The following is a 27156-nucleotide window of genomic DNA, read 5'->3' as shown; positions in this document are numbered from 1 at the left end:
AGCTGCTGTGTAAAAGTTTGTAGTTTCTCAAGAAGTTAAACACAGTTATATGACCCAGCAATTCTACTCCTAAGTATATACCTAAGGGAACTGATAACATATGTTCACCCAAAACTTGTACACAAATGTTCAAAGAAATGTTATTTCATAATAACCAAAAAGTGCGGAGCAGCCCAAATATCTGTCAACTGATGAATGGATAAACAAAATGTGGTATATCCGTATCATGGGATATTATTCAGCCATAAAGGAATGAAGTACGATACATGCTAAGAAATGGATGAACCTTGAAAAGATTATACTAAGTGAAAGAAACCAGACATAAAAGGTCATGTATTATGTAATTCCATTTATATGAAATGTCCAGAATAGGCAAATCCATAGAGAGAGAACATAGATCGGTGGTTGCCAGTGGCTAGAGACAGGGAAGAACGGGGAGTTACTGCTAATGAGTTTCTTTTTGGAGTAATGAAAATGTTCTGGAATTAGATAGTGTTGATGGTTGAATAACCTTGTGAATAAACTGAAACCAATTCACCAGACATAAAATTAATCTGACAAATTACTATAAAAATTTCTAAATTCTTTCTCTCAAGTTTTTAATTATTTCATCGAGATTGGTAACAACAATTTGTGGAGGGGTGCTGGTTGGCATAACATACTTTGAGTAGAACAGGTCCAGATGGTACTTAACTCCTAAAAGGCGCAGAGGCTTGGTGGTGTGGGGTGAGGGAGGTTGTTGTAAGAGGTCTTTAACTAGTGAATATTATTTTTTTTTGTTCATTTACAGACCACCATTGTTGATGTTGAAACTATTCTGGGAGTAACAGAGGAAAACAAAATGAAATTTGAAGAAGAGTTACAGTCCAAAGATGATAAAAACCTCTCTAAGCCTTATAAATGATCCGAGAATACATTATTGAAAAATTTTGGATTCCAGTCTGGGGCCAAAAATAAAAGGCAGCAATCCTTTTGTTGTTTGTTAGAAATAAAAGGGGGGAACATTAGGATTTTTTGTTTGTTTGTTAGGAGGTAAATCAGAACTTGGTGAGATTTTAATGTAATGCTCTTGTTTTTTTAATTGTTTAAGTGATCTTATTTCACTTATTAATCCAAAACCTATTTGTGTATTCACCAGAGTGTTGAATAATCCCTTCCTCTCCTACCACCCAAGGGAAAAGAAAAATCTGTTAAGAAAGTTACAAGTCTTACTGATATCACTTCTGCATCTACATCTACCTCTTTATAAGCTTCATGATTATGGAGCTTTTTTTATATATAAAGTTTTCTCCTCCTGTTTCTGATAGTAATTTGTCTTATGCATTTAAAACACTGAATAAAGGCTTAACCACTGCTATTTAGCAAAACACGAATGTCTTTTTTTCCAAGAAAATTACTTTTACGTGAATTTTTAAAGTGACCCTTTATAATGTATTATAGTTTTATTGTATCAAGTCATTATTTGTTGTTGCTGCCATTTTTCAAAAACTAGGGTAAACCAACATCTAGTTAACAAAACATCAGAATTTATCTAGGTGGCAGCATCTGCTCTTAGTTTAAGATACTGTGCACTATGAGCCCTCTAGCTTCAATAGACATTTGAATTCTCTGATTCTCTGTATCAGATAGCAGTAAGATTTTCACAAGCTTAATTCAACAATACCTTTTAAAGGGCGAATTGTTAAAATTATGCAGTGCTGACAATAACTCTGAAGTGTTTGCTTTAGTAATTGTCTGAAAATATTTCTACCTCAGCCAGCTTTACCAAAGGGTGAAATACGCAAGTTGCAACTCCAAACTCATGTAGTTGTTACAAAGAATGACCTTTATATCTTAAAAACATTTATGTGTGTGAGGGAATGGGGGTGGGGTGAGGTAGGGGGTAGTATTTCATCTATAGAATTTCAGTAATTTCTAAACTGTTGCCTAAGCCACAGGCTAAGAGTGCCTGTGATAAAATTAAGCGAACATTTTTTTTGTGTCAGCTTTTGTTTTGCTATAGTTGGAAATACATTAATTAGCCAGATTTCCTGTCTGTGCTAGGTACAACCATGACCTCTTTTTCTTGCCAGATTGCTCTAACCCATATGAGGGTCCATTGTTCAGACACTTGACGGATAGGAAGTACTACGTGCCCATTAGAGTCGCTCCTCAGTCGAAGCCAGAGAAACATAAGGTCCAAGAGACTCATTAGTTCACTGGCACAACCGTGTCCTGAGAGTAAATGAAACCCTCTGTCTCCTTATGGCTGTCATCTGCTATGGACTTTAGAAGAAAACTGTCTCTATTTTGTTCAGCACAGCAGTGAGTTCGTTAAGTTCATTTTCCTGTACCTTTTTTTACCCACATGATTCGTTTCTCAAACAATGCCATTTTTCTTCTTTGCTTCTGTCATTCACATACACCACAGAACGCCTATTTCCAAATTTAGGTCTTATATTCAAATTCAAGTCTCACTAGAATGTGATTGGAAGTATGGTTCTCTTCCTAAAAACCTGCAGCTTCAAAATGAAAGGAGAAAGATTGGTAGAATAAAATACTCACTTCAAGTAATTAAGTGGAGGAAGCCAGAGGACTGGATTAAATCAGTGAAATGTTTTAATTACAGAACATTTGAAAAGAAGCAAAGTCCTTCATCTTTTAGCACACATATGTTACAAAGATACTGTGCTCTTGGTAAACTAAGGTAAGTTAGAAAAAATCATTTATATATGTATTATGTCTCAAGTATCCCAAACATAAGTTATTTGAGATGAATTACTGAGCTGTCACTATTCTAAATGAGAAACTGAAATCTTTTGTTGGTACGAGAGGATTCTTTGAAAATGATGTGCCATTGGTTAGGAAGTTTGGGGGAGAAGCATACACTTAACAGTAGAGCTATCTTTATACGAGAAAGGACCCATTGTTTAATATTGAATGTTTGCAATGGTTGGTGAAGCAAATTGTACTAAACATTTAGGAGTGTGTGCTGGTTTGGATATATTATGTCCCCCAAAAAGCCATATTCTTTAATAAAATATAACCATCTGATAGCTTTAACAATTAATAATCATTTGTATTCATCTGGCACCTTTCTTCTAAATAAATAAATCTAAATAAATAAATCTGGGGGCAGATTTATTAATCTTTTTGATTCAGGTGTGACCTCTTCATTGCATGTTTCCATGGAGATTTCACCCCACCCATTCAGGGTAGGTCTTGATTAGCTTACTGGAGTCCTTTAAAGGGACCTCACACAGAGAGCAGAGAGATGAAAACACCCCAGGATATGCTAACCAGATGCTTGCTGACGCTTAGAGATGCTTGGTTGCGGACAGTTGGACACGTGGAGATGCTAAGCTAAGAGATGAAACCCAGAGTTTGCCCTGGAGAAGCGCAGACACCAGCCACGTGCCTTCCCAGCTGAAAAGAGGTGGACCTGACACCACTGACTGTTATTCAGTGAAGGTATCACCTTGTGTTCTTCTCTGAAGGTTATCATCTTGTTGACGCCTTACTTTGGACACTTTTATGTCTGTAAGAACTGTAAATCTCCAGCAAAATAAACCCCCTTTAAAAAAGCCAATCCATTTCTGGTATTTTGCATAATAGCAGCATTAACAAACTGGAACACAGCACATTACAAATGATGATAAGTATCTCCCTTTATATGTTACCCATTTTATACCGATTTTGAAGAAACCAAATGGATGATAAAAGCCAAATATAGTTCTTCCCAACAGCCCCATGTGGGTAGGTTACTGCTACTGTCCTCATTTTATATTTAAGGAAATTGAGGTTTTGTGATGCTGTCTCACCCCATATCTCAGATCTAAATGAAAAGAAATTTAGGATTTTCATTCTTTTACCACAAATTCTAGCATTTTGAATAAAGTAGGAAGGTTCAGTTTCACTTGCTCCAGGTCATGTGAGGAATTTGCAGAAATTATAGTAGGTTGCTTAAAGTATAGAGGGACAGTTTAGCTTACAGACACTTCCTGATAATAAAATAATCTTGGACAATTGACTGTCATAAGACATCACAATTATGTGATCAAAGAAATCAGGAGAAGAGAGAGTGATGTGAGTAGAATTCGATGATGATGGGTTTGTATAAGACTTTGGTGGAGGGCTGATGGGAAGTTCCCCAGTTCTCCAGAGAGTTTGGAAATACATTAATTAGCCAGATTTCCTGCCTGTGCTAGGTACAACGATGACCTCTTTAGGGAAGCAGTAGAGATTGATTAGCCAATGTTGGAAGTCATGTCTGCACTTTTGTTTGAGAAATGGGTGTGAGGTCAAGAAACTATGAAAGGGTTAAGAAGGGGTTTCCATGAGGATGTAGGATAACCTGGGAGGAATTTGGGGAGCAGTCATTCATCTACTTAAGAATTGCAAACATCCTATTTTTCAAGTATAAAAACATTTATTTTATCATAAGTAATATATTAGTAACCATCTGATAGTTTTAACAATTAATAATCATTTGTATTCATCTGGCACCTTTCTTCTAAAGAGCTCAAAGCACTTCACATTTGTTATCTCATTAATTCCCAACACTGTCCCTGTGGGGAAGGTAATAAGTATTTTAACATTTAAATGTTTATCTTTCAGGATTTCTCAAGCATACGTTAATTATATTTCCAAAAATGTAAATGTTCATTAGTTTTATTTTACTGTTCCTCTGGCTTTAATGTGCATAACAAATTTATTCAACTCTTTAAATGTACTAATCATAGTAAATCTTATTTGGAAAACTATAAATTAAGTTTCCAAGATAATGATGAAGGTGGAAGTTGGGAGGAGGAAACATTTGACTTTGCTCTTTTCATTGGAGGAAGTTTGGTCCAATCCACTGCAAATGCAGATGAAATGTGCAGTGGCTCTTCCATATCTTTTCTGCATCCCATTCCTTCCAAAAGATTTGCCACAGGAAGAGAAAGACTGTATCTAAAAGCTTGAGACAAAGTGAGATGCTATTTACAACTTTGTCTTATCAATAATTTTGTCAACATGGAACAAAAATCCAGTGTATTCAGAGTTATATTCCAAAGGGTCACAGAAATTAAGATTCAGAAACTTGTCTCCCCAGCCCTCCCTCTCTCTTGTCTGGTCACACCTTCCTCAATTTCCTACTAGAAAAATGGCAGATAGTAATACCTACTCCTTAGGGAAGCAGCAGAGATTGATTAGCCAATGTTGGAAGAGTGTTTCAAAGATGAAATGTTCTACATAAATGTTTAAATATTATTATTACATTGCTACTTCAATTGGAAGTTCTAACTTTGAGATGTGATTATACACTTTCAAAAAAAAAAAAAAAAGCCTTCATAACCACATATATAGGTTTATTTTTCACTCTAACAATCTAACTCATGGTTGTGAAACTTTATTGCACTTGATGGAGGGCTCTGGCTTTTATTAGTTTTAAACTGTTGGTTTCTGGGGTATTTATGTAAATGAGGGAAAGATACCAAAACAGTAAATAATAAGCATGTCCCTGCTGTTTAAAAATCTGTTGGTAAAAACAACTTTTGTTTTGTTATAAGAAGACCCTAAAGATAGCACCGAAAAATATAGCTTTGGCATTTATGCATAAACTAGGTGGGTTTTTAATGTTTTTTCTCCCCAAGCACTTCTGTTTCATTTCCACAGTCATCTCCATATATGTATATATTTATATATGTGTCACCAAAGAGAGAGAGAGAGAAAGTGAGTCAAGTCAAATGCTACATTTTAAGAATTTTTTTATTTAATGAACTGTTATAAAGTATACCAGATGGCTAATTATAGCTCCTGGAAACAAAAGGCCACACCTAAGTTTATTGCAGTCTCTTCATAAGGAATGTTATGATGAAATCATAAACTTGACAACAAAACAACCAACCTTCCATTGGTTGCAAAATAAACTCCAAATTAAAATTAAATTTTTCACTCAGTTAAAGATTTATGCTACTTTGATTCCCAGTAGATGACACAAGATCTTATTTTGTAACCACTGAAAAATTTGAAAATTACCTAGGAATGCATTCTTTATCTCCAGGTTCCCTTTATAATGCTTTCCCGCTGTTTTTTTTTTTTTTTCAGTCAAACATCCATCCACATCCCTAAGCCAAAATTACTGGATCATTTGCAATAATAGTGAAAAATCAGAAATGGTCTAAATATTCAGCAATAAGATACTGCTTACAAATTATGGTATAGCTATTAAAGGACCTCTATACAGCCATTAAGAAGTCATATGTTACCATACCCATCCTATGATCCAGTCATTCCACTCATTGGCATTTGCTCAAGAAGAAAGGAAGCATGTGTCCACACAAAGCCATCATCTCCATAGTTATCTCTGTATAAGAGCCTCCTGGGCCCCCTTCTGGGCCCTCAGGCTTAGGGGCCTTGCTGCTATGATTGTAACCACCACCACCACCACCCCAGCTGTGGCCACTATGGTCCTGCAGGCCTCCCCAGTAGCCGCCGCCACCACCATTCTGGTCTGAGTGCCATAATCACCATCGCCACTGGCACTGCTCTTAGTTGACTGATCTTAGTGGTAGTTTCCTCTACTGTTGCACTGATTCTGCTGGCCATAGTCCTGGGGGAGCTTAGAGGAGCTTTGCTGCTGCCCACTGCAGCCAGCCTGACTGCCCACTCTGGGGCTGTCCATAACTGCTGCTCTGAGAACAGCTGCTGTAGCTTCCCGAGGTATTGCTAGGAGTGGGCTGCTGGCCACAGCCAGGGTAGGACTGCTGCCCGGAGATGATGGGGAACTCTGGTTACTGCCATAGCCACCAAATGAACCACCTCCCTGGGGAGGTGACCGGGTGCCACAGCCTATGTTCTGGGTCTGCCCATAAGAAGAACCGTAGCTGCTCTGACTTCAGCCTGAAGTGTCTGCTGACTGGCAGAAACCACTGAGTCTGCTGTCCTTATGGGGGCTTGCTCTGCTGGGAGTAGACCTGCCCAGGCTGGGAGGGGTGGGCCCCGTAGCTTTGGGTTGCTTGTTGGGTGTAGTCACTTGAGGCCATGTCTGCACGCGCACACGGGCCAACAAGCAACAAAATTCTACCACTACAGAGCACTGACACCTTGAGGATGCAGCTAAAGAATTTTTTTTTTTTTTTTTACTTTTACAATGGGGATTTATTAACTTAAAATTTACAGTTCTTAAGCCATGAAAATGTCTAACTCAAAGCATCAACAGGACAATACATGGACTCTGTAGACAGGCTACTGGCATCTAGGACACCTCTGTAACATGAGAAGGCACATGACCAGCATCTGCTGGTCCTTTACTCCAAGTTTCGTTGCTTTCAGTTCTGGTTCCAATGGCTTCCTCTCTGAGCTTCTGTGGGTCCTCTATTAGCTTAAAGAAACATATTTTAAAACAGCCTGAAAACTATTCCACTTACGACTTTTTCTTTACAGCCTCTATCTCTTTTGCAATATCTTCTCTAAACTTTTTAAATTGATTTAGCATAGTTGTTTAAATTCCTGTATCTCAGATGAAGTGTACGTTTGTTCCTTTGACTGGGCCATACCTTTGTTTTTCTTAGTGTAGATTGTAATTTTCTGTTGTCTAGGCATGGTTTCCTTGGTTATCCAAATCAGGTTTTCCCAGACCAGAACAGGCTCAGGTCCCAAAGGGAAGAAATATTCAGTATCTGGTTTCCCTGAGGGTGTGTCTTAGAAAATTGCTCCACCCTGTGATGCCTCAGGTCACTGTGCTTTTCTGCCCAGCAGGTGATGCCTGTTAGCCTATAATTCTTGACTGGTATGAGGAGGTATGGCCCTGTTCCCCCAGGCTCTGGGGTCTGGTTCTGGATGGAAAGGGCCCCACCCCTTTCCTCCTAGAGAAGACAGACCCCTCAGGTGGAGGTCATTAGCATTTCAATGGTCTTGCTCTCTGCTTGTGCTGTCTCCACCCTTCTCTGAGTCACAGCCCTGGAAACTGAAAATGACTGGGGCTTTCTCCACTGAGCCAAAAAAGAAACAGATAGTCCCCTTCAGACCCAGTCCAAGGTGACCGTCCAGCTCTCCAAGGTCAGTCGTCACCCAAAGCCTCTGTCTGTTTTTTGGGGATTTGTACCTGTAGTGAGCAGTTCACACTCGCTACTTAAAACCCCAGTTGGAGCTCAGCTGAGCTATATTTGCTTGCTGGGAGAGAGCTTCTCTCTGGCACCACGAGGCTTTGCAGCTCAGGCTATGGGGGAGGGGGTCTTGTGACTTGGATCCACAGGTTTTACTTACAGATTTTATGCTGTGTTCTCGGGCATTCCTCCCAATTCAGGTTGGTGTATGATGAGTGGACGGTCTCGTTTGTCCCCCTGCAGTTATTCTGGATTATTTACTAGTTGTTTCTGGTTTTTTGTAGTTGTTCCAGGGGGACTACTTAGCTTCCACTCCTCTCTATGCTGCCATCTTGCCCAACTCCTCCACTTATGACTTTTTAAAAAATGTGTACATAGGTATGTGCACACACACACAAAGATTGCAAGGATAACCACCAAAATGTTAGCAGTGGTTACCTCTTATTGATGGGATTTTCTTCTTTCTGTATGTTTTGTAATGAACCTGGTTTTAATTAATGGAGCAAGTGAACAAAAATCTAATTTTTTTTGGTGGGGGAGGGAAGGACTAGGGGAAAAATATATGAATATCTTTATTGTAAATTCCTAAATTCTGCTATTCAAAGTGATAATAGACTTAGATACATGTCCTAGAAATGTTATAACCAAGCTCCTGGAGTTGCCACCAGAGAGTAAAGGCATGTTCTCTAGCACCAAAGGCTGAATGTTTCATTCTAAGCTCAATGCCCTTAGTCTGAATAGTCTAAAATTCACACCACACCATGGCTTTAGTGCCAGGCCTAGTGTACAAGAGAGTATGTAAAAGGGTAAATGTTTCTGCTTACTGGCAAATCTTTGCAGGGACTGAATAGTGATTATATGCCATCTGTAGTTGTTCTAAATGGGTATGACATATGTGACATCTGCTTTAGCTATACATGTCTTAATGGGTTCTACTTTCAGCTCTTTTCTTACCAGACAAGTAATTTTTCCTCTCTTTTACTCAGTTTTCTCAGATGCAAAAATAGGAAAGTAGAAATGATATTTAAGTTTCCTCCCATACCTAATGTTCTATGGTTCTGTGCCACCATCATTAAAGTATTAAAAGGAAAAACTTTTACGTATCACATAAGGAGGGGCTGTCTTCTTCTAGCTTTCTTCCATTTATTGAAAACAATGAATGAAAACGTCTTGCAACTTTGTACAATTTCTCAAGCTCCCCATCTAATATCCAAAATGGCTGTGGCTTTAAATTATTACAAAATATTCTATAATTTTAAAACAGTTCATTGTGACACAAACATTTTTCTCTTGGAAGAAATCTGTTTGAAGATAGCAGCAAAGGATATCTATCTTTTAGACCGAGAACATGCCTTTCATTCCTTGGGTTCCCCCCGCCCCATGGTGAGCTCTTAGTTTTCTTAATTGACTAAAGTAGTATAAATATTTGAAAGCATTTTTATCTGAACTAATGTTATGTGTACCTTGTACAATAGTAGATCTTAGTACAAACAGGTGGAATCGAAGTGAGAATAAACTTGAATTTCGTTTTCGTCCTTGTATACCAGAGTACATCTCCTTTTTATATTTGCTTTGCAGAGACCGCATGGATAGCTAGGGCACTGTCTCTGAGCTTTAATTTATGCCGGGACCCAAAAAGAGATGGGAAATTTGTTTCCAACCTTCCAAACTACTTTATTTTGCTATGTAACAGATATTCCCGGTGAACTGCTCAAATGAGACACAATAAGACAGTGAATCTAGTTTTACTTGGCACCTTTAATTCTATCTTTTAAAGACTTCCTAAAATGCCACTGTGTTTCCCAGGCTACATTTACAAGCAGGCAGGAGCAGCCTTTCTGGGAGGTGTTCTGACATCCAGTTAGCAAGGCTTGAATTATTCACTGACCCCCTGTAAAGACCACACTGACTGCTGTAACCAAAAATTGTGCCAAAAATACTTCTTGGAACTTCTTTGCCATTGCAGAAATTTCTCTTCTTCCTTCGTTCTCACTGCCAACTTGCAGATTCTTGGCACTAAAGCCATGAAAACAAAACTGGTAGATGATGTAAGCTTTTAAAAACTACTTATGACCATTTTTCTTAAGATTATTTTGTCTTTCACTATACCTGTGTAGAGTTTTAAAAGTTCTCTAATTACAGAAACATGCTCATTCCAAAAAACTAATAGGATCACATGGCTTCTTCCTAAAACAAATAAAAATTTCAAAAACAACACACTTTGAAAAACAGGAAAGCACAGGAAAGAATTTTTTTTAAATTAACTATTATTCCTTCAGTGTTAAGGTTTTGGTGTGTAGCTGCTTGTCTTAGTTTTCCAGGCTGCTATGACAAGTCTGTTGGCTTAAACAACAGGAATTTATCGGCTTCAGAGGCAGAAGTCCAAAACAAGGTGTTTGCTTGAGGGTTTTACTTCCTCCCAGGGTTGGTAGCGTTCTGGCTGGCCGGCAATCCTTAAGGTTCCTTGGCTTTCCTGTCACATGGCCATGTCGTCTCCTTTCTCTTTCAGGTTCAGTTTACTTCTGGCTTTCAACTCCTCCCTGTGGCTTTCTCTCACTATGCCTGAATTTCTTCTGCTTATTAAGGACCCCAGTAATGCGGATTAAAGTTTAACCTCATTCAATTGGGCCACACCTTAACTAAACATACTCTCTCAAGAGATCCTATTTAAATGGGTTCATGTCCACAAGAATGCAGATCAAGACCAAGAACATGCCTGAATTAGGTTACATAATTCAATCCACAACACTGCTATTATTTCCACCTAGAACCTCTGTTTTTGTCATTCCTTCTGCCTGGTAGGATCTTCCTGCAGCCTTTACCCACTCACTTCCTCACTGCATTCAGGCCTCTGCTTGACTGTCACCTTGTCAGAGGAGTCCTCCCAGACCACCCTCACTAAAATAGCACCACTATCGCTCTCTATGCTCTTACTCTGCTTTTTGGTTCTTCAAAGCACTTAACATTCTGTGATCTTAAACAGTAAATTTGTTTATATTTTATTATCTGTCTCACACAATGACTTGTAAGCTTACTGGTATATTCCCCACTCCTGGAACAGTAGCTATTGATAATAAGAGTTATTCTATTAATATGTTTGCATTTTCTCTTTTATCAAACATATACTGAGTTCCTATTACAGAGAATCTTTTATCTTTGCAAATCTAATTTTTAAAAAGGAACATACCAGACACATTATTTTGCAGACTGTGTTTTTCACTTAGCAATATTTTATGAAGACACCTAGGAAATTCTTGCCCAATGTGATTTTAATAATGGCATTAAGGATGTAAAAAATCCCCTATTGTTAGACCAGTATATGGGCATTTTGTTGCATTCTTCAAATACATATCATGTTAATATCAACCAGTTAAGAAAGTTATTAGTAATATTAATAATGCCTTGTATTCATATGGTACTTTACAATTTACAAAGTATTTTCACTTCTCACTTGATCCTTACAGTAAACTCAAGAGGTAAACAGAGCAGAAGCTTTCTCTATTTAATGGTAAGAAAAAATGTAGAGAGGTTAAATAATTTCCCTAAAATAATAAAGCCAGTAATAGGGAGTCAAGATTCAAATTTAGTTCTATCTGTCTCTGAAGCCTGGACTCTTTTCACTGCTCTCATCATCCCTGGTTGACACCTTCGTTTTACAGATGAGTGATCCATGCTTAGAGAAGTGGGGAGTGATGTGCCCAGGGTCACACAGCTTCTTTGAGGAAGATTATAGATAGGGTAGAACCCAGGACCCCTGACTCTGTTTCTGCATTTCTCTCAATACACCACGCTGTCTCCATAAATTAGAAAAAACATCCAAAATTACTGCATTGTTTAAATGGCGACCAATACATGCTGTTATAGTTCTCTGAAGATTACACAGTATGTTTGCTTGGTGCTGCGAAGTGCCAACCTGATGACACTTGCAATCCTGAGCTTATTTGATGTGGTTGGGAAGCAAATGAGATTCCAGTGCCCCTGTTGCGCATAGGTGCTCAATGAGCATTTCCTGCATGGTGGGGAGGTGCCCTATATTTACAGTATTTGATCCAGTTTAACTGCAAGATCTAATGTTAAAATTAGCCTTGCAAAAGTTTTCACCCTAGTTCACACAAAAACAATATTCTAGGATTGTGACTAGCAATTTTTCATGAGTTGATTTATCTGAATAAAACTTGTAAGGTTTTGAACCATTAAGCATTCGATTTAGAAGGAAAAAAAAGTAGTGTGCAGAAGAATAAACTGAGAAATGGGACAGATTTGTTTCTTGTAATAATTATGAGCAATATCTCAAACTCAGCATCCTTAGACCATTGAGCTGTGTAGGATGAATGTGCTAATTAATCAATTACTACCCAACAATGTACCCTGTTTATTTACTGTAATGCACCATAAACGTGTGCAGAACTGGTAATTATTAATCATCTTCAGTAACAAATATGACTCAAGTTCACCTTCATATAATTAATAGAGCATGTAGTTAGCTTTAACATCTTGCTTTATTAGAAACAGCAATAAGGAATAAAAAGAAGGAACTGAACCACAAGATGTGGTTCACTGAAATGCTGGCTCGGACCAATGTGCATGTTAACCAGAGCAGCAGAATTACTCGCACCCATCCAAATTAGGGCCAGCTACTTTCTCCATTAAAATCCGAGTTTTTAAAACAACACTATTTATTTTGCAGAATTTCACACTTACAGAAAAGTAGTAAAAGGAGTTCAAAGAATTCCCATATACATTTTACTCCTATTCCCACCCCCAACTCCCCTCCAAAAAAATAGGTTTTAGGGCTTGATAGATTGGGGATCTGAGTTGGAGGCATCCACCTCCCCAGGCTGCGGCTTTCGATTTTAAAGATATTTTAAAGGTACTTTTTACTATATGTAGAAATAGTTGTTTTATATCAAATTTTGCAAGTGATACATGTCAGTTTTGAGAAATCATTCCTTTTTTTAAAAAAATAACATATCATGGAAGGCAATGCTGTACACCCCAAAATGTCCTTTAAGCCAGATAGGCTACTGAAATAGATGGACCATAGTTTGGATCTAGACTCTTTCCTGTGTCTTTATTAATTGTGCAACTTCTCGTGGATCTTAAGTGTCAGCTGCATTTACATCTGAGTCTGGCATCACCTGAGGCTTTCAAACCATGGTCAAAGCATGGGGTTTTGAGTTCTGCCAATGTGGGTTCAAATCCCAGCTCCATCATCTACCTGCTTTGTGACTACAAGCCAATATTTTAACCTCTCTAACTTCTGACATACAATTTCCTCACCTGGAGAAAGTGAGGATATTGAACCTTGCTTTGGAGTCTTGTTTAAATGAGACAACAATGATAAACCATCTTGCATGGAATAAGTTTTCAGTAACTTGTAGATATTATTAAGTTAATATTATTACCCTCTGTGGCCACTTCTTAGCTTAAGAAATGGAAATGTGCACACTTACGCACACACAAATTAAAAAACACTTTACACAGTTGAATCTGCAAATGTAGAGTAGCATTTTGAAAGTTTTCTCTTGAAGGGAAAAATAGGAGCAAATTAAATGTTACTGTACAGTAAATTAAAAACCTGTCCTATCTGAAAATACCAGCATAACTTCACTTCAAAAACCTGAACTCACAAATCATAAATCAGTGGGTGGACTACTGGATTTCCGTTATAAAATGATTCAAGGCCCCTTTAAATGGAGAGCCCCCTTAGGGCATCTCAGTATTTGTTTATAGATCATTAACTACTTGACAGTGAGACTGGGGAGGGGGCAGAGAGACTTAAAGCTGAAGTGCCTAAATATCTTTGGAATTCGGTATGAAAATAGGAGGTTGAAGATCAGCATTAAAGCCTAAATATCTTTGGAATTCGGTTTGAAAATAGGATTTGTGCTACAAAAATTTCACATGCCTTCCATGAATGCATCTGTTGTGAAGAAAAGGCTCACTTTACAAAGCTAGAAACATAACTATGACCCATGTGATGTGGTGAATTTACTTGGCTATGGTCTCAAATGCTCCCCCAAACACTGACTGCATATTATGAAGATTTGTAATATTGGAAACATATCTATTAAATGGATTATGTCATCTATCAGAATAAATCGTTATCTTCAAAACGTCACAAATCGGTCTCTTTGCCACTGGATTCCAGAGTCCTAGCACCCACAGAAGGAGAGGGAAGTAGGAATGTTGCCTAATGAAAAGCTCACTGAAAGCCAGACCAGGATTTCTGTTCTTGGTTCTGTTATATGGCCCTGGATAAGTCCTTTGTCCATTCTGTAGTTTAATTTCTCTAACTACCAGAAGGAAATTAAAAATGCTGACCCTATATATTGTAATTTCCTTTCTTCAACATCCCTCAGACACACTAAATATCTTCACTTTACCTACTTTTCCTTTTTCCTTCAATAATTCAACAAGTGGAGTGCCTACTATTTATCAAGTACTGTCCCAGGTGCTGGAATTAAAACATAACCAAAACAGACATAAATCCCTACCCTTATGAAGTTTATATTCCAATGAGGAGAGACCATGAGCACAGTTCAGACACAAGGTGCTTTTGGATGAGTTCTCTGCCTGTAGCCTCTATTCTAACTTGCAAAATATTATATAAAAGTAATTCTCACCACACTCTGCTTTGTAACGGCAGCTCCAGCTGCCAGCAGACTCCTTCCGGGCTTCTAGAACATCAGTCAGTTAGTTCCACAGAAGGACTGAAGAAGATCTAGATAAGAATACAGCAGTCCCTTCTCTTCCTAATGACTTCTGTCACAATTCAGTACTTCCATGAGGATGATTTTGCTTAAAGCCAATAGGGCAGACCTAAGGATACAGGGATGGAACAGCAAGCAGCATTTGCCACTGAAGGAAGTGGGAAGGATCAAGGAACATTCACCCAGTGGTGGGGGTCACCCTCGCCCCCTCTTCTGGTGCTGAGTTTGGCTTAGAGGACACTGAGCCATTAAGCAGGTTTGGGTTCCTAGGAGACCTGGGTCAGTGGCTCCTTTGCATACCTGTTTTTAAGTTTCAAAACATGCTGGGCTGCCTTTCGCGGGTGGTGGCGAGCGCGGAGAGGTCGCCATGAAGGCCTCGGGCACGCTACGGGAGTACAAGGTGGTGGGGCGCTGCCTGCCCACCCCCAAGTGCCGGACGCCGCCCCTCTACCGCATGCGAGAAGAATATTATTATGAAGTACTGAAAGTATCCTCCAATTCTTTTTTGAACCACCAGCTAAAGGGAGTTGATCAAATTTGTCTTTATTCATGCCTTGATCACTTGAGAGAGCTACTTGGAGATGCTGTGCTGGGTGAAATATTAATTGAAACAGTTCTGAAAAACAAGTTTGATGTGCAGAAGGTTTTTTTTTTTTTTTTTAATTAAATTCAGTTTTGTTGAGATATATTCACATACCATACAGTCATCCATGGTGTACAATCAGCTGTTCACAGTACCATCATGTAGTCATGCATTCATGATCCCAATCTATTTTTGAACATTTTCCTTACACCAGAAAGAATCAGAATAAGTATAAAAAATAAAAGTAAAAAAGAACACCCAGAGAACCTAAGATGGCAGCTAGGTGAGACAGGGCAAAAAAACACCTCTGTGAAAAATACTAGATAAAAACCAGAAGGTGACTCAGAATACCAGTTTCAGCAATGCGCCAGCTGGACAAGGTCTGCTAGAAGCACAGGGGCTGTACACTTGGTGAAACCGGGAGTCTGCATTCTGAAACAAGTGAGTAAGCCAGCAGAAAGACCTGCTGCCCGCTGCGGTGTGGGGAAGCCAGGGGTTGGTGTTTGGAGACGTACTGGTTCTTTTAAAAAAAAAGGAAAAACCCAGGAGCAGTTGCAGTTGCGACGGTGGGAACCGCGCAGTGAAGCATGGCAGAAGCAGGCTGAGCCGGCCTCTTGGTGTCTGGCGTGGAGGATAGCCTGCTGCAGATTCCCTCAGGGCTAGGGGAGCAGAGGGGAGAGCCGGAAGGAGAAAGAAACCCCGCAGCTTACAGCTGGCTTCCCGGTGGGCTGGAGACACTCCTGCCCGGGGCCGTGCCCACAGCCCAGAGCCTCGCCAGTTGTCCTGGAGCTGGGAAGGAGGAACTGTGCGAGGAGAGGGGTGGGGTTGAGACGCCCTGTTCAGCCATCTTTGCATCAGGTTGAGAGCGCCCCTGCACGGCCCCGCAGCCTGGGGCTTCCCTTGAGGGATGATGCACACTAGTGATGTAGCACTGCCTTCCCTCAGCAGGGGTCCTGGAAGATCACAGCTGAGAAGGGTGGCCTGCTTGGAAAACCCAGGGATGCTATGTCAGTGCCGGTGGTTTGTGGGTCAGCGACAGAGAGGGTCTGGGGCAGAACTGAAATGGCTTAGACTCTTGCAGCGGCCTTGAATCTCCAGGAACACCTGGGGGGTTTGAATATTAAAGCTGCCCTGCCTCCCTAGCCACCCAGACACACACCCCACATTCAGGGCGGACGGCTCCAGCAACACACCCAAACTGAGTTCACCAACTGAACCCCACAAGAATCATTTCCCCACACACCACAAAGACACAGTTGAGGAGAACTGACTTGAGGGGTATAGGTGACTCGCAGACACCGTCTGTTGGTTAGTTAGAGAAAGTGTACGCCACCTCCTTGTGTTTCTGAAAAATTAGATTGGTATTTTCTTTTACAACTTGAAAGAACCCTATCAAGCAAAGCAAATGCCAAGAGGCCAAAAACAACAGAAAATCTTAATGCATATGATAAAACCAGACAGTATGGAGAACCCAATCCCAAACACTCAAATCAGAATATCAGAAGAGACACAGTACTTGGCACAATTAATCAAAGAACTACAATCGAGGAACGAAAACATGGCAAAGGATATAAAGGACATGAAGAAGACCATGGCACAGGATATAAGGGACATGAGACCCTAGAAGAGCATAAAAAAGACATTGCAAGAGTAAATAAAAAAAATAGAAGATCTTATAGAAATAAAAAACTGTTGGCCAATTTAAAAAGACTCTGGATACTCATAATACAAGATTAGAGGAAGTCGAACAATACTCAGTGTCCTAGAAGTCCACAGAACAGAAAGTGAAAGAACAAAAGAAAGAATGGAGAAAAAAATCAAAAAAATTGAGGTGGATCTCAGGGATACAATAGATAAAATAAAACATCCAAACTTAAGACTCATTGGTGTCCCAGAAGGGGAAGAGAAGGATAAAGGTCTAGAAAGAGTATTCAAAGAAATTGTTGGGGAAAACTTCCCCAACCTTCTACACAATATAAATACATAAAGCATAAATTCCCAGCGAACTCCAAATAGAATAAATCCAAATAAACCCACTCTGAGACATATTCTGATGAGACTCTCAAATACTGAAGAGCAGGAGCAAGTTCTGAAAGCAGCAAGAGAAAAGCAATTCACCACATACAAAGGAAATAATATAAGACTAGGTAGTGACTACTCAGTGGCCACTATGGAGGTGAGAAGGCAGTGGCATGACATACTTAAAATTCTGAGAGAGAAAAATTTCCGACCAAGAATACTTTATCCAGCAAAACTCTCCTTCAAATTTGAGGGAGAGCTTAAATTTTTCACAAACAAATGCTGAGAGATTTTGCCAATAAAAGACCTGCCCTACTTCAAATACTAAAGGAGCCCTACCGACAGAGAAACAAAGAAGGGAGAAAGATATATAGAGAATTTTAACAGACATATATAGAATCTTACATCCCAAATTACCAGGACACTCATCTTTCTCTTGTCATCACGGATCTTTCTCCAGAATGGACCATATGCTGGGACATAAAACAAGCCTCAATAAATTAAAAAAAAAAAAAGAATATATTCAAAGCACATTCTCCAACCACAATGGAATACAAATAGAAGTCAATAATTTTTGAATTATAACTCCACTATTTGCTTCCTACATGATATAAAATACACAAACTCTAATGACAAATCAGTGGTTTTGAACTCAATGTAACATATTTAATTTTTGACAAGAACTATATAAAGGTGGGAGAATGGAGGAGTATAGGAACATAGTTTATGTGTCCTATTGAAGTTAAGTTGGTATCAAAGAAAAACAAGATCATTATGGATTGAAGAGGTTAATTTTAAGCCCCACAGTAAACACAAAGAAATTATCAGAGAATATGACCATAGAGATGAAAAGTAGAGTATGGGTTAAGAGAAATGGGGGAAGGGGCAATGGGGAGTTAAGAAATGAGCGTAGGGTTGCTGTTTGAGGTGAAGGGAAATTTCTACTAATGGATGGTGGGAAAGAGATAGCATTACAACATTCTAATTGTGATTAATCCCACTAATGGAATGCTAGGGAGGGAGTGGAATGGAAAGATTTAGGCTGTAGATGTTTCCACAATTGAGGAAAAAAAAAAAAAAAGTCTAAATAGATGACAATTGATTGCCAAGGATGACTCTGGATGGGATCTGAGGATGGAGGACAGGAGGCTCAAAGGGACACAGTTGAGACATAAGAGAGAAAAAAAAAATGGAAATATAGAATGTAAGCTTTGTATCAATGTTGAATCTCTTGTACTTCTTAGCTGCATTTAATGGAATTGCATAAAAGAATGTTCTTGTTCATGGGAATTGTATATGTGAATTATAGTGTTTGTTCAAGGATGTGTGCAGCTAGCTCTCATATGTTCAGAAGACAGAGCAATAGATGATGGATGATAGGGAGGGAGGGAGGGAAAGAAATAGCAGTGTGACAGCATGTTAAAGTTGGTGGATTGGGGTATCAGGGGAGGGGGGTCAGGGTATGCTGGAGTTTGGTGTATGGGGCTTGTATTATTTTGCAACTGTTCCTATTACTTTGAATTTATTTCAAAATAAAATTTTAAAAAAGAAAAAAAAGAAAAAAAAAAAAAAAACATGCTGGGCTGTAAAAAGGGGCAACAGCATCTCCATGGTCCTTCTTTCCTTGAACCAAAAGTCCTTAAGCCCCAAACCTAAACGAAAACATTTTAAACCCTTTTCTCTAATACCTTTACCTTTTCCCAACATGCTGACATACACACCCAGTATTTTTCCTATAATTCTCCCTCCAAGAATGACAGTGAATTGAAATCTAGATGCTAATCCTACTTCTTTTAAATCACACTATTAGAAATATGTGAGTAAATCAGGATCTCACAGTAAGTTTGTAAAAACAACATGAGAATAACTATTCAATAGATGTACAAGATCAGGTCAGGGTCATATCTGCTATGAGATATTCTCTTTGGAGACAATAAACACTAATGATAGGATACATATTACTTTGTAGAACTCATTTTGTCTTTTCCAACTTTTCAAAAATAAAATATACATATAGAAAAGTGCACATATACATGTTCAAGTCAAAGAATTTTCACAAACTGAATACACCCATAAAACCAGATCCGAGATAGAGAAAGAGAATAATCCCAATCCCCCAGAAAAACCTTCACACTCCTTTGTAGCTCCTGGCTCCCCCTGTTCTGCTAAGAGTCATCACTATCCTGACTGCTCTTCCTGACTGCTCTCAGCATAGATGAGCTTTTGTCCATTTTTATACTTTATATAAATAGAATTAAACAATAAATATTCTTTTGATGTCTGGCTTCTTTCACTGTACCACATTTACGAGATTCATGCACGTGGATCGTAATTCATTTCCTTCTCATTACTGAGTAGTATTCCACCATGTGAAATATAAGATAATACACCACGTGTACTACAATTTATCTATCCATTCTACTATTAATAAGTATTTGGGTATGTTCCAGGTTTGAGTTTTACAAATATGAATAATGCTGCCATGAATATTCTAGTACATGTCTTTTGGAGAGCATATGTACACAATCTGTTGGTCTTTTTCTAGGAGTGGAATGGCTAGTCATCAGGTATGCATTTATTCAGCTGTAACATATCCTGCAAAAATTTTTCCTAAGTGGTTGTAGTATTTACACCCCCACTGGCAGTGTATAAGAATTCTAAATGCTCCATATCCTCACCAACACTTAATATTTTTTGTCTTTGCTATTTTAGCCATTCTGGTTGATGTGCAGTGATATTGCATTGTGGTTTTAATTTCCATTTCTCATATGATTACTGAAATTAAGCAATTTTTCACATCTTTATTGGACATCTGGGTGTTCTCCTTTGTGAAGTGTCTGTTCAAATCTTTTGTCCACTTTTCTACTGAATTGTGTTTTTCTTACTGACTTGTGGCCATGTATTCTAGATACCAAGTGCTTTGTCAGACATATGTATTGCAAATACTTCTCCATTCTGTGGGCTACCTTTTCATTCTTTTAATAGTGTCTTTTAATGACCAGAAGTTCTTAATTTTAATATGGTTCAATTTATCAATTTCATAGAACTCATATTTAACATGTTCTGAAGATCAACAATGTCCTAGGTGCCTTTAAAACAAACAAGAAGTCTAAGTCCCTCTCTTCCGAGAACACCATGATGTATTCATGCACATACTAAACATTGTACACAGTATCACTCTATAGTTATTTTAAGGGGCTCTCTCTAAAGAATATGGCATTTCTCTATGTCTTGTGGAAAACTGGGTATTCATGTATTTAATACATTTAATTCTTAATTACTAGACAAGGTTTTGGATTTTTAAGAAGCTTGTCAAGGTTTTTGAATGCCAACTGCGAAAATATCACTAAATCCTTTGTTTTATGGCCATCAAGTATTGGAACTGAAAAGAAAATCAAGCATCTGATCTAAGGTGGGTTTTTTTTGAGAAATTGTATAATTTCAAGTACAAAAGTAGTACAAAATAATCTCAATGTCAGAAGATGTATCCAGATGTCATATTCTCCATCTCTGTATCTTTGGGGGGGGGTAATATTTAATTCAAACACCCCTGAATACCTAAGAGTGATCCATTTATCAGCTCTCTTTGGAGGAACTTCCTACTTCAATATGGCAAAGAGAGGGAGACAGATGGAGAGTTTTAGGTTAGGGAAAATACTTAGCACTGTTAATAGATTGATAATGGGTGATTCTTCTGATCTGGCACTTACCGGGCTCTTAGGAGAGAGACGGTGGTGCCTCTGGGTGTCTGGACACTGCATGGAGAGATACAGAATATATATATATTTAATTAACTTTTTATTTTACAATATCCGGGAAATTTTTTAAACAGTCAACATGACAGCGAGGATCTAAACACAAAAGTACTCCCCGACCTCACGAGCCATTGCAAATCTAGAGACTTGGCTTTTAACTCACTCTAACCTGTGCACTTTTCTGAGGACACCTTCTCAAGTGTATCCTGGACACCACCGACTATGGGCTTCATTTGAGCCCAGAGTTTGAAAAGAAACTTGGGAATGTGTTCTGCCACTCACTGGGGTTGTTAAAAGTTATGTAACTGTTTTAAACCTTTTCCTCATACCTAATCAGATACGACTTCCCTGAATCCCTCCCCAGCCCCAGGGTTACTAATGAGCATACGAGATAATATGTGGCAATGTAACTATCTCGGTTCGCGCTGAAGTCCCTCACCCCGGCGCTGGTCACTTTCACAGCTTCCGCGAGACCTCTGTGCGCACGCGCCGCCGCGCCCCGGGGGCTCTCGCGCACTCGCGCGGGGCCTGTTGGGCGTTCCCGACGCTAGCTCCAGGGGTCGGCCGTGCGCGCCGGAGCGCGCCGCGGGCACGAGCTCTCCTACTTGGCTCGGCTGCGGGGAGGGTAACACCCGCCAGGCCGGCATGGAGGGTTTGCGGAAGGCCCATGAGGCCGCGCTCCGGCTGCTCCTGTACGGTCCCTGGGCCTCAAGCTCCGCCTCGGGCCCGAAGCCCCGCGCCTCAGAGGTGCTAACGCGGCATCTGCAGCAGCGGCGCCTGCCTCACTGGACTTCCTTCTGCGTGCCCTACAGCGCCGTCCTCAACGACCAGTTCGGCCTTTCGCATTTCAACTGGCCGGTGCAGGGCGCCAACTACCATGTCCTGCGCACCGGCTGCTTCCCCTTCATCAAGTACCACTGCTCCAAGGCCCCCTGGCAGGACCTGGCCCAGCAGAACCGCTTCTTCACAGCGCTCAAGGCCGTCAACCTCGGTGAGTGGCCCGGGCCAGTGCCCCGCGCGGTGGCGAGGGCCGCGCCGACCCAGTGAAATACGGCCCGCCACGGGGCCCATGACGCATCGACTGATACCCCACGGTTTACAAAGCACTCTGACAAATGTTATCTCACAGAGGCCGAACCCCCGACCAAGGTCGGGCAACGTCCGTGCAGGGTGGCCACGTCCCGGCCCCGCGCAGGCTCGCCCGCCGCGCACTCGCTCGCCACACTTTGCACAGTGCCGTTGGGTTCCCAGACACTGCTTCCCCGGTCCCCGTCCCCACTGCAGGCATCTTAAGACCAGGCTTTGACTTTGGTCTTTTGTATTCTCCACCCACTAGAGGCTTGCTAAGACCTGATTGTTGGCTACTGAGCTGGTTTTCCCCCAAACTAGTTTATCCAGGCCTGTACCGTGGGACCACCTTGCATCACCTCGGGGGAAGGGGCGTTCTAGTCTCACTTCCAGCCACTGTTAACTGGGAAGGACCCCTACATCGGGGAGCAAGGAGGAGATTGTAAGGAAACATCCCACTGGAAAGTGGCTCTGAAGTTAAGAAATATATTATAGCATGGCAGGATTCGTTCCCATGGACATCACTTTGTGGGTGGGTTTATATTTACAAAATGCAACTACTTTAAAAATTTCTTTGTTTTCTTTATATGAAATCCCAGCAAGTACACTTTTACTAAAAGCTCTAAAGATTTTCACCAGACATATTAGGTTCTTTCGATGCTAGGCCTAAAAGATACTGGCTCTGCCTTTTTAATATTCGTATGGTTTCACACAATGTTAGTATGTATTTTGATTCTGAGAATATTTACTCTTGATGGATATTTTATTTTGGCGTAATAAAAGAGGAGGCATGAACATTGACGTGGAGTATCTTTTATAGGTTGGTGAAAAATACAGAAACCTCAAGTTGCTTTGAACCTAGTAATAGCTGATATCACATTAATCTGGATTTCAGTAATCTAAAATCTAGACATGGGAGCTGGAGCGTGTTACCCAACCAGGTTTTAAAAACCAGAATTAAAGCTAAGCCCCTATGCAGCTGTACTAGTATTGTTATGTAATCTGATAGCTCATTAAATTTAAATATGGTATGTGTATTTTTGTTTATAGCAACACATATGTCAGTCATGAGGTTTCTGAGCCATTGCTCCATCGGGACTTTCCTGGGATCAGTCCTATATGGAGAAGATTATGTAGCAATGTGTAATCCTTTAAAAATATATCTGTTATTATTGGCTGATGGACTACATAGAGCTTGCCCACTAATTTTGAGATTGAAAAGAAATTGAAGGGTGAGGTGACTAAGAAAATACAATTGAAAATTATTTGTCCAGGCTGGAGTGACTAGATTCAAGAAGAACAAGTTTATATTAGCATTTTCAGAAGCAGAAGAAATCATTCTTCCTAAGTGTAAGACTAGTTAAGGAGAAGTATAACAGAGAGTTATAGGTAAACCCTGAGCTGAACATGTTTTTTAAAAAAGTTGTCATCATTTAAAACCTAATACTTTAAAAACATCTTAATGATTAGGGAGGTTTCTCTTTAAAATAAAGATATTAAGAAATCTTAAAAAAAAAGTAGGCTACTCTGAACCAGCAGTTGTAGTTTTTTTTTGTTTTTTTTTTTTGAGAGTGGAAGAGAACGTTGAAGAGCGATTTAATAGTCTTTATGGTAACTAGCCCTATGCCTTTGGAAATTCTAAAAATCCTGCTTAAATGGGAATAAAGGTTTTAAGTTTAACAAAAAGAAGAACTTCCTGTTCATGCATACTTTAATTCAAATTGGCTTATATTGATAAAGGGAGTTTTTTTTTTTTTTTTTTCTGGACTTTTTAAAGAATGGTGTCTTTACCAATTTGGAACAGTTTATTTTTGTCTGAAGGTGGAGGATGTGAATGAGATGATAGAATCCTTTCATAGTCTATGATACATAGTCGCCCCTCTGGATCAGCAAGTATGTATTCTATTAATAAGAATACTTCAGATTTTATTTTTCTTCTTCCCTTCTAAATTAGTAATTATTGGAGTAATTCATTTTTCCATTTTGTAAATAAAAAAGATTTCTGTTTTACCCATTTGTTCCCTTTCTCCCGCCTTCCCTTCAATAGAAGCTGACATTTTACTGATAGTTTATCAGACTGGGTATCCTGCTGGGAAGTAGATTGAGATTTAAGAAAAGCAACTTACCATTGGAATGAATGGGTAATCGGAGACTTGCTAAGAAGTTCTAATTTTTTTTAAGTGCTTAATTTGACAGTGGTTTACCTACTGTTCAGCTGACTCAAAATGAATTATTATGCAAAGAATTGACTTTCAAATTCATTTTGATGTTATGATATGTTTCTTTCAGTCTAGGAAAAATTTAATTTTTCATGGGATTTTATAGACTTTAATGCATATGAACTACAGATAAAGATTTTTTTTAATGTATAAATTATATGGGGACAAATATTCCCATTCAGTTTATTAGCCTGCATTAATTAAATAGATGGCAGGGAAAAAAAAGGAATATAGAATTTCCAACTCCTATATCATAACTCAATCCACTCTCAAACAGCATTGCTGATAATGATTCCTAGTTGTTTCTAATAAGAGATAACGTGGTTATTAAGTTAGTAGTCTTTGATTAGTCTTCTATTTTAGCTGAAAAAATATTATTTGTGTGATTTTTCAAAAGTATGAATTGTTAAAGCATCAATATTTTAACTGCAGACTGGAATAAATACTGCAAAACAAACAAAATTCTCAATGTCATCAGCCATACCTTAAATTTATGTCCTTAGATTGGTTTTAAAAGGTACAATTTATATATTTGATACTCAGTATGTTTAGAAAAGTAGTAATTGCTTGTGGAGCCTGCTTTTTTCTTCCACTGATTTTTTCAGCTTTTGGAGTTGTGATACTATATTTTAAATACCTATTTTTATTGCAACTAACTGGTCCTTCTAACTCCTCCCTCACCTCTTCTGCCTGTGTTGTTCTTCTCTTGATTGTCCCTCTCCAACCTCCCCCACTTGCCTTTTTTCCTTTCCCATTAAATGATTTATAAATAGCTTTACCATTCTAGTTTTTGTGGGGGTTTTGTGACATTCTGTTGGGGCATTTTGAGATTCTTTTGAGTATTACCAGGGCAAAGAAGGCTGTATACTGTAAAAGGTTTCCTAGGTAGTTCAGATTCCAGGGAATCTGTGATAGTGACAAACTGTGACCCAGTATATTCCTAAAAATAGAGAGGTGGGAGCCTGAATGAGCACTTTTTCCCTCTTCTCTTGCCAGCTAGTGATGCTTCTCCTGATTAATCTCTGGCATCACAGTGACTGGAATGGAGCTTCAGGGAATAAGTTCAAAGTAGTCCAACACACTCAAAAAGAACATTAACATAGCAAATATACTGTTACAGAAAAATAAAAATATTTAGCAATACAATTAGTTCTGAGCATATGTTGGTTTCCCTATTAATTAGAAAGAGATTTTCCAAATGTACAGCTTTTCTTTTAAATTAATCACTTTCTGCTCAGCACTCACATTGAAGCAATACAAGTATTACTTGTGTAGCGCATACAATATTTGTTATGGATTTGTGTGCTGTGCATGTTTTTAAAATATCTTTCCTTAAGAAAGATAAGAATTGTGTAAATTTGTTCTGTGTCCAACGCAGTATCAAGTTCATAAAAGTGTGTTTAACGCCTGTCTCTGGGTAGTATGTGTTTAGTTTCATGTATCACAATTGGCAACTAATTGGTAATAGCAAAATCTTATCAAATGGAAATATTCCAAAGAAGAAACATATTGCTGGAGTCTATATACCTACACCAAAAAGATTGAAACTACATTGTTGTTGAATCAGTTATAAAATACTAATGAGTGTTTCTTTCCCATGCCTGTTATTAAACTGAAATCTTCCTTCTAGTTAAATTTAACCTTAGGTTTTAAAAGGCAATTATTTTATCCAGTTTATTTTAAGTTATACAAAAATTACTTTAGCTATCAATGTTACTGTCTAACCTAAAGGTAACATTGACCTAGTAATTTAAGCTCAAGGCTAATAATCAGGAGCATGTACAACTAAATTAATGAATATTTATCTGTTTGCATATTTGTGAAAAGAGTTTAACATTACTTTACAGTTATTTGAAGGTAATAAATTAATGCTTGTCAAGTGCTTTGAATTAAAATATATACCAGCCTTATCTATAGTTTTACAAATCTCTGACATTGTCACCAAGTTCCACAAACATAGATGAAAGTGAGCTTTTAAATAATCATGGTGTCTGTGTTGAGTAGTATTTTTATAATTTTTATAACTTTACAATTTTTTGGCATTGCTGAAGTGTATTGTATGATTTGTACCATGACAAATATATGGATGCCTGATTATTAAGTAAGGATATTTATAAATAACAGATTAATTTGCTTTCTAGGTATTCCAACATTATTATATGGACTTGGTTCCTGGTTATTTGCCAGAGTCACAGAGACTGTGCATACCAGTTATGGACCAGTAACAGTCTATTTTCTAAATAAAGAAGATAAAGGTGCTATGTATTGAAATTGTGCATCGAAGAACATAAATACCAGTGGATTTTCTCTTGTATATATGTGCAATATTTATTTTTGATCCTTTAAAATAAAACTTTTGCAAACACCTTTTTCTTTCTGTAGTGTCTGGTTCTTTAAGATGAATCATTGCCCTCAAGAAGTGAAGCTTTTCATACCTTGTTATATATTGCATACTCTTCAGCCATTGGGAACTACAAACACATGAAGCTTCACGCTCATTTTTTTCCTAGAGCTAGGTTAAATTACAGATAAGATATAATTATAATGTGTATTGATTCCATAGTTAGGTATTAACAATTTAAATCAACTATTTAAAGAGAAATATAGAGGCCCAAATAAAGAGGAAGGGGAAAATTCCTTTATATAACATTGGTAAAAGAAGTAGCAGATAGTAGGGAATATGGTAGAAATAATATTACATCATTGGTAAATTCAAAATTGATAAATATT

At 38.6% G+C, this 27156-nt stretch overlaps 2 protein-coding genes and 1 long non-coding RNA gene across 18 annotated transcripts in view; 2 read left to right on the top strand and 1 right to left on the bottom strand.

Moving 5' to 3' along the window:
- The window catches only part of IQCH (IQ motif containing H), a 301965-nt gene extending 300132 nt beyond the window's left edge, over positions 1-1833 (top strand). For all 12 annotated transcript variants that reach the window (XM_037833597.1, XM_037833596.1, XM_037833589.1 and 9 more), the window contains one exon: positions 791-1833. In XM_037833597.1, coding sequence (XP_037689525.1) covers positions 791-904 — 114 coding nt within the window. In that variant the 3' untranslated portion in view covers positions 905-1833. The remainder of the gene's footprint in view (positions 1-790) is intronic.
- Positions 1-21620, bottom strand: part of LOC119531855 — a 132209-nt gene extending 110589 nt beyond the window's left edge. The window contains exons 1-2 of one of the 5 annotated variants that reach the window (XR_005216424.1): positions 21579-21620; positions 21095-21139 (exon numbers count right to left, since the gene is read on the bottom strand). This is a non-coding gene — a long non-coding RNA (uncharacterized LOC119531855). Of the gene's footprint in view, positions 1-21094; positions 21140-21308; positions 21457-21527 lie in introns of those variants that run through there. The other 4 variants (XR_005216425.1, XR_005216428.1, XR_005216426.1 and 1 more) reach the window with 4 other exon arrangements.
- A 48-nt stretch (positions 21621-21668) lies between these two features.
- C4H15orf61 (chromosome 4 C15orf61 homolog) lies at positions 21669-26793 on the top strand. Its single transcript, XM_037833608.1, has 2 exons — positions 21669-22130; positions 26568-26793. The coding sequence occupies exons 1-2, from the start codon at positions 21785-21787 to the stop codon at positions 26693-26695; spliced, it is 474 nt and encodes a 157-aa protein (XP_037689536.1). The 5' UTR covers positions 21669-21784; the 3' UTR covers positions 26696-26793.
- The last annotated feature ends 363 nt before the right edge of the window (positions 26794-27156 follow it).

The sequence above is a fragment of the Choloepus didactylus genome, chromosome 4 (genome assembly GCF_015220235.1).
Source record: "Choloepus didactylus isolate mChoDid1 chromosome 4, mChoDid1.pri, whole genome shotgun sequence".
NCBI classification, from domain to species: domain Eukaryota; kingdom Metazoa; phylum Chordata; class Mammalia; order Pilosa; family Megalonychidae; genus Choloepus; species Choloepus didactylus.
This window is presented reverse-complemented; position numbering and strand designations above follow the sequence as displayed.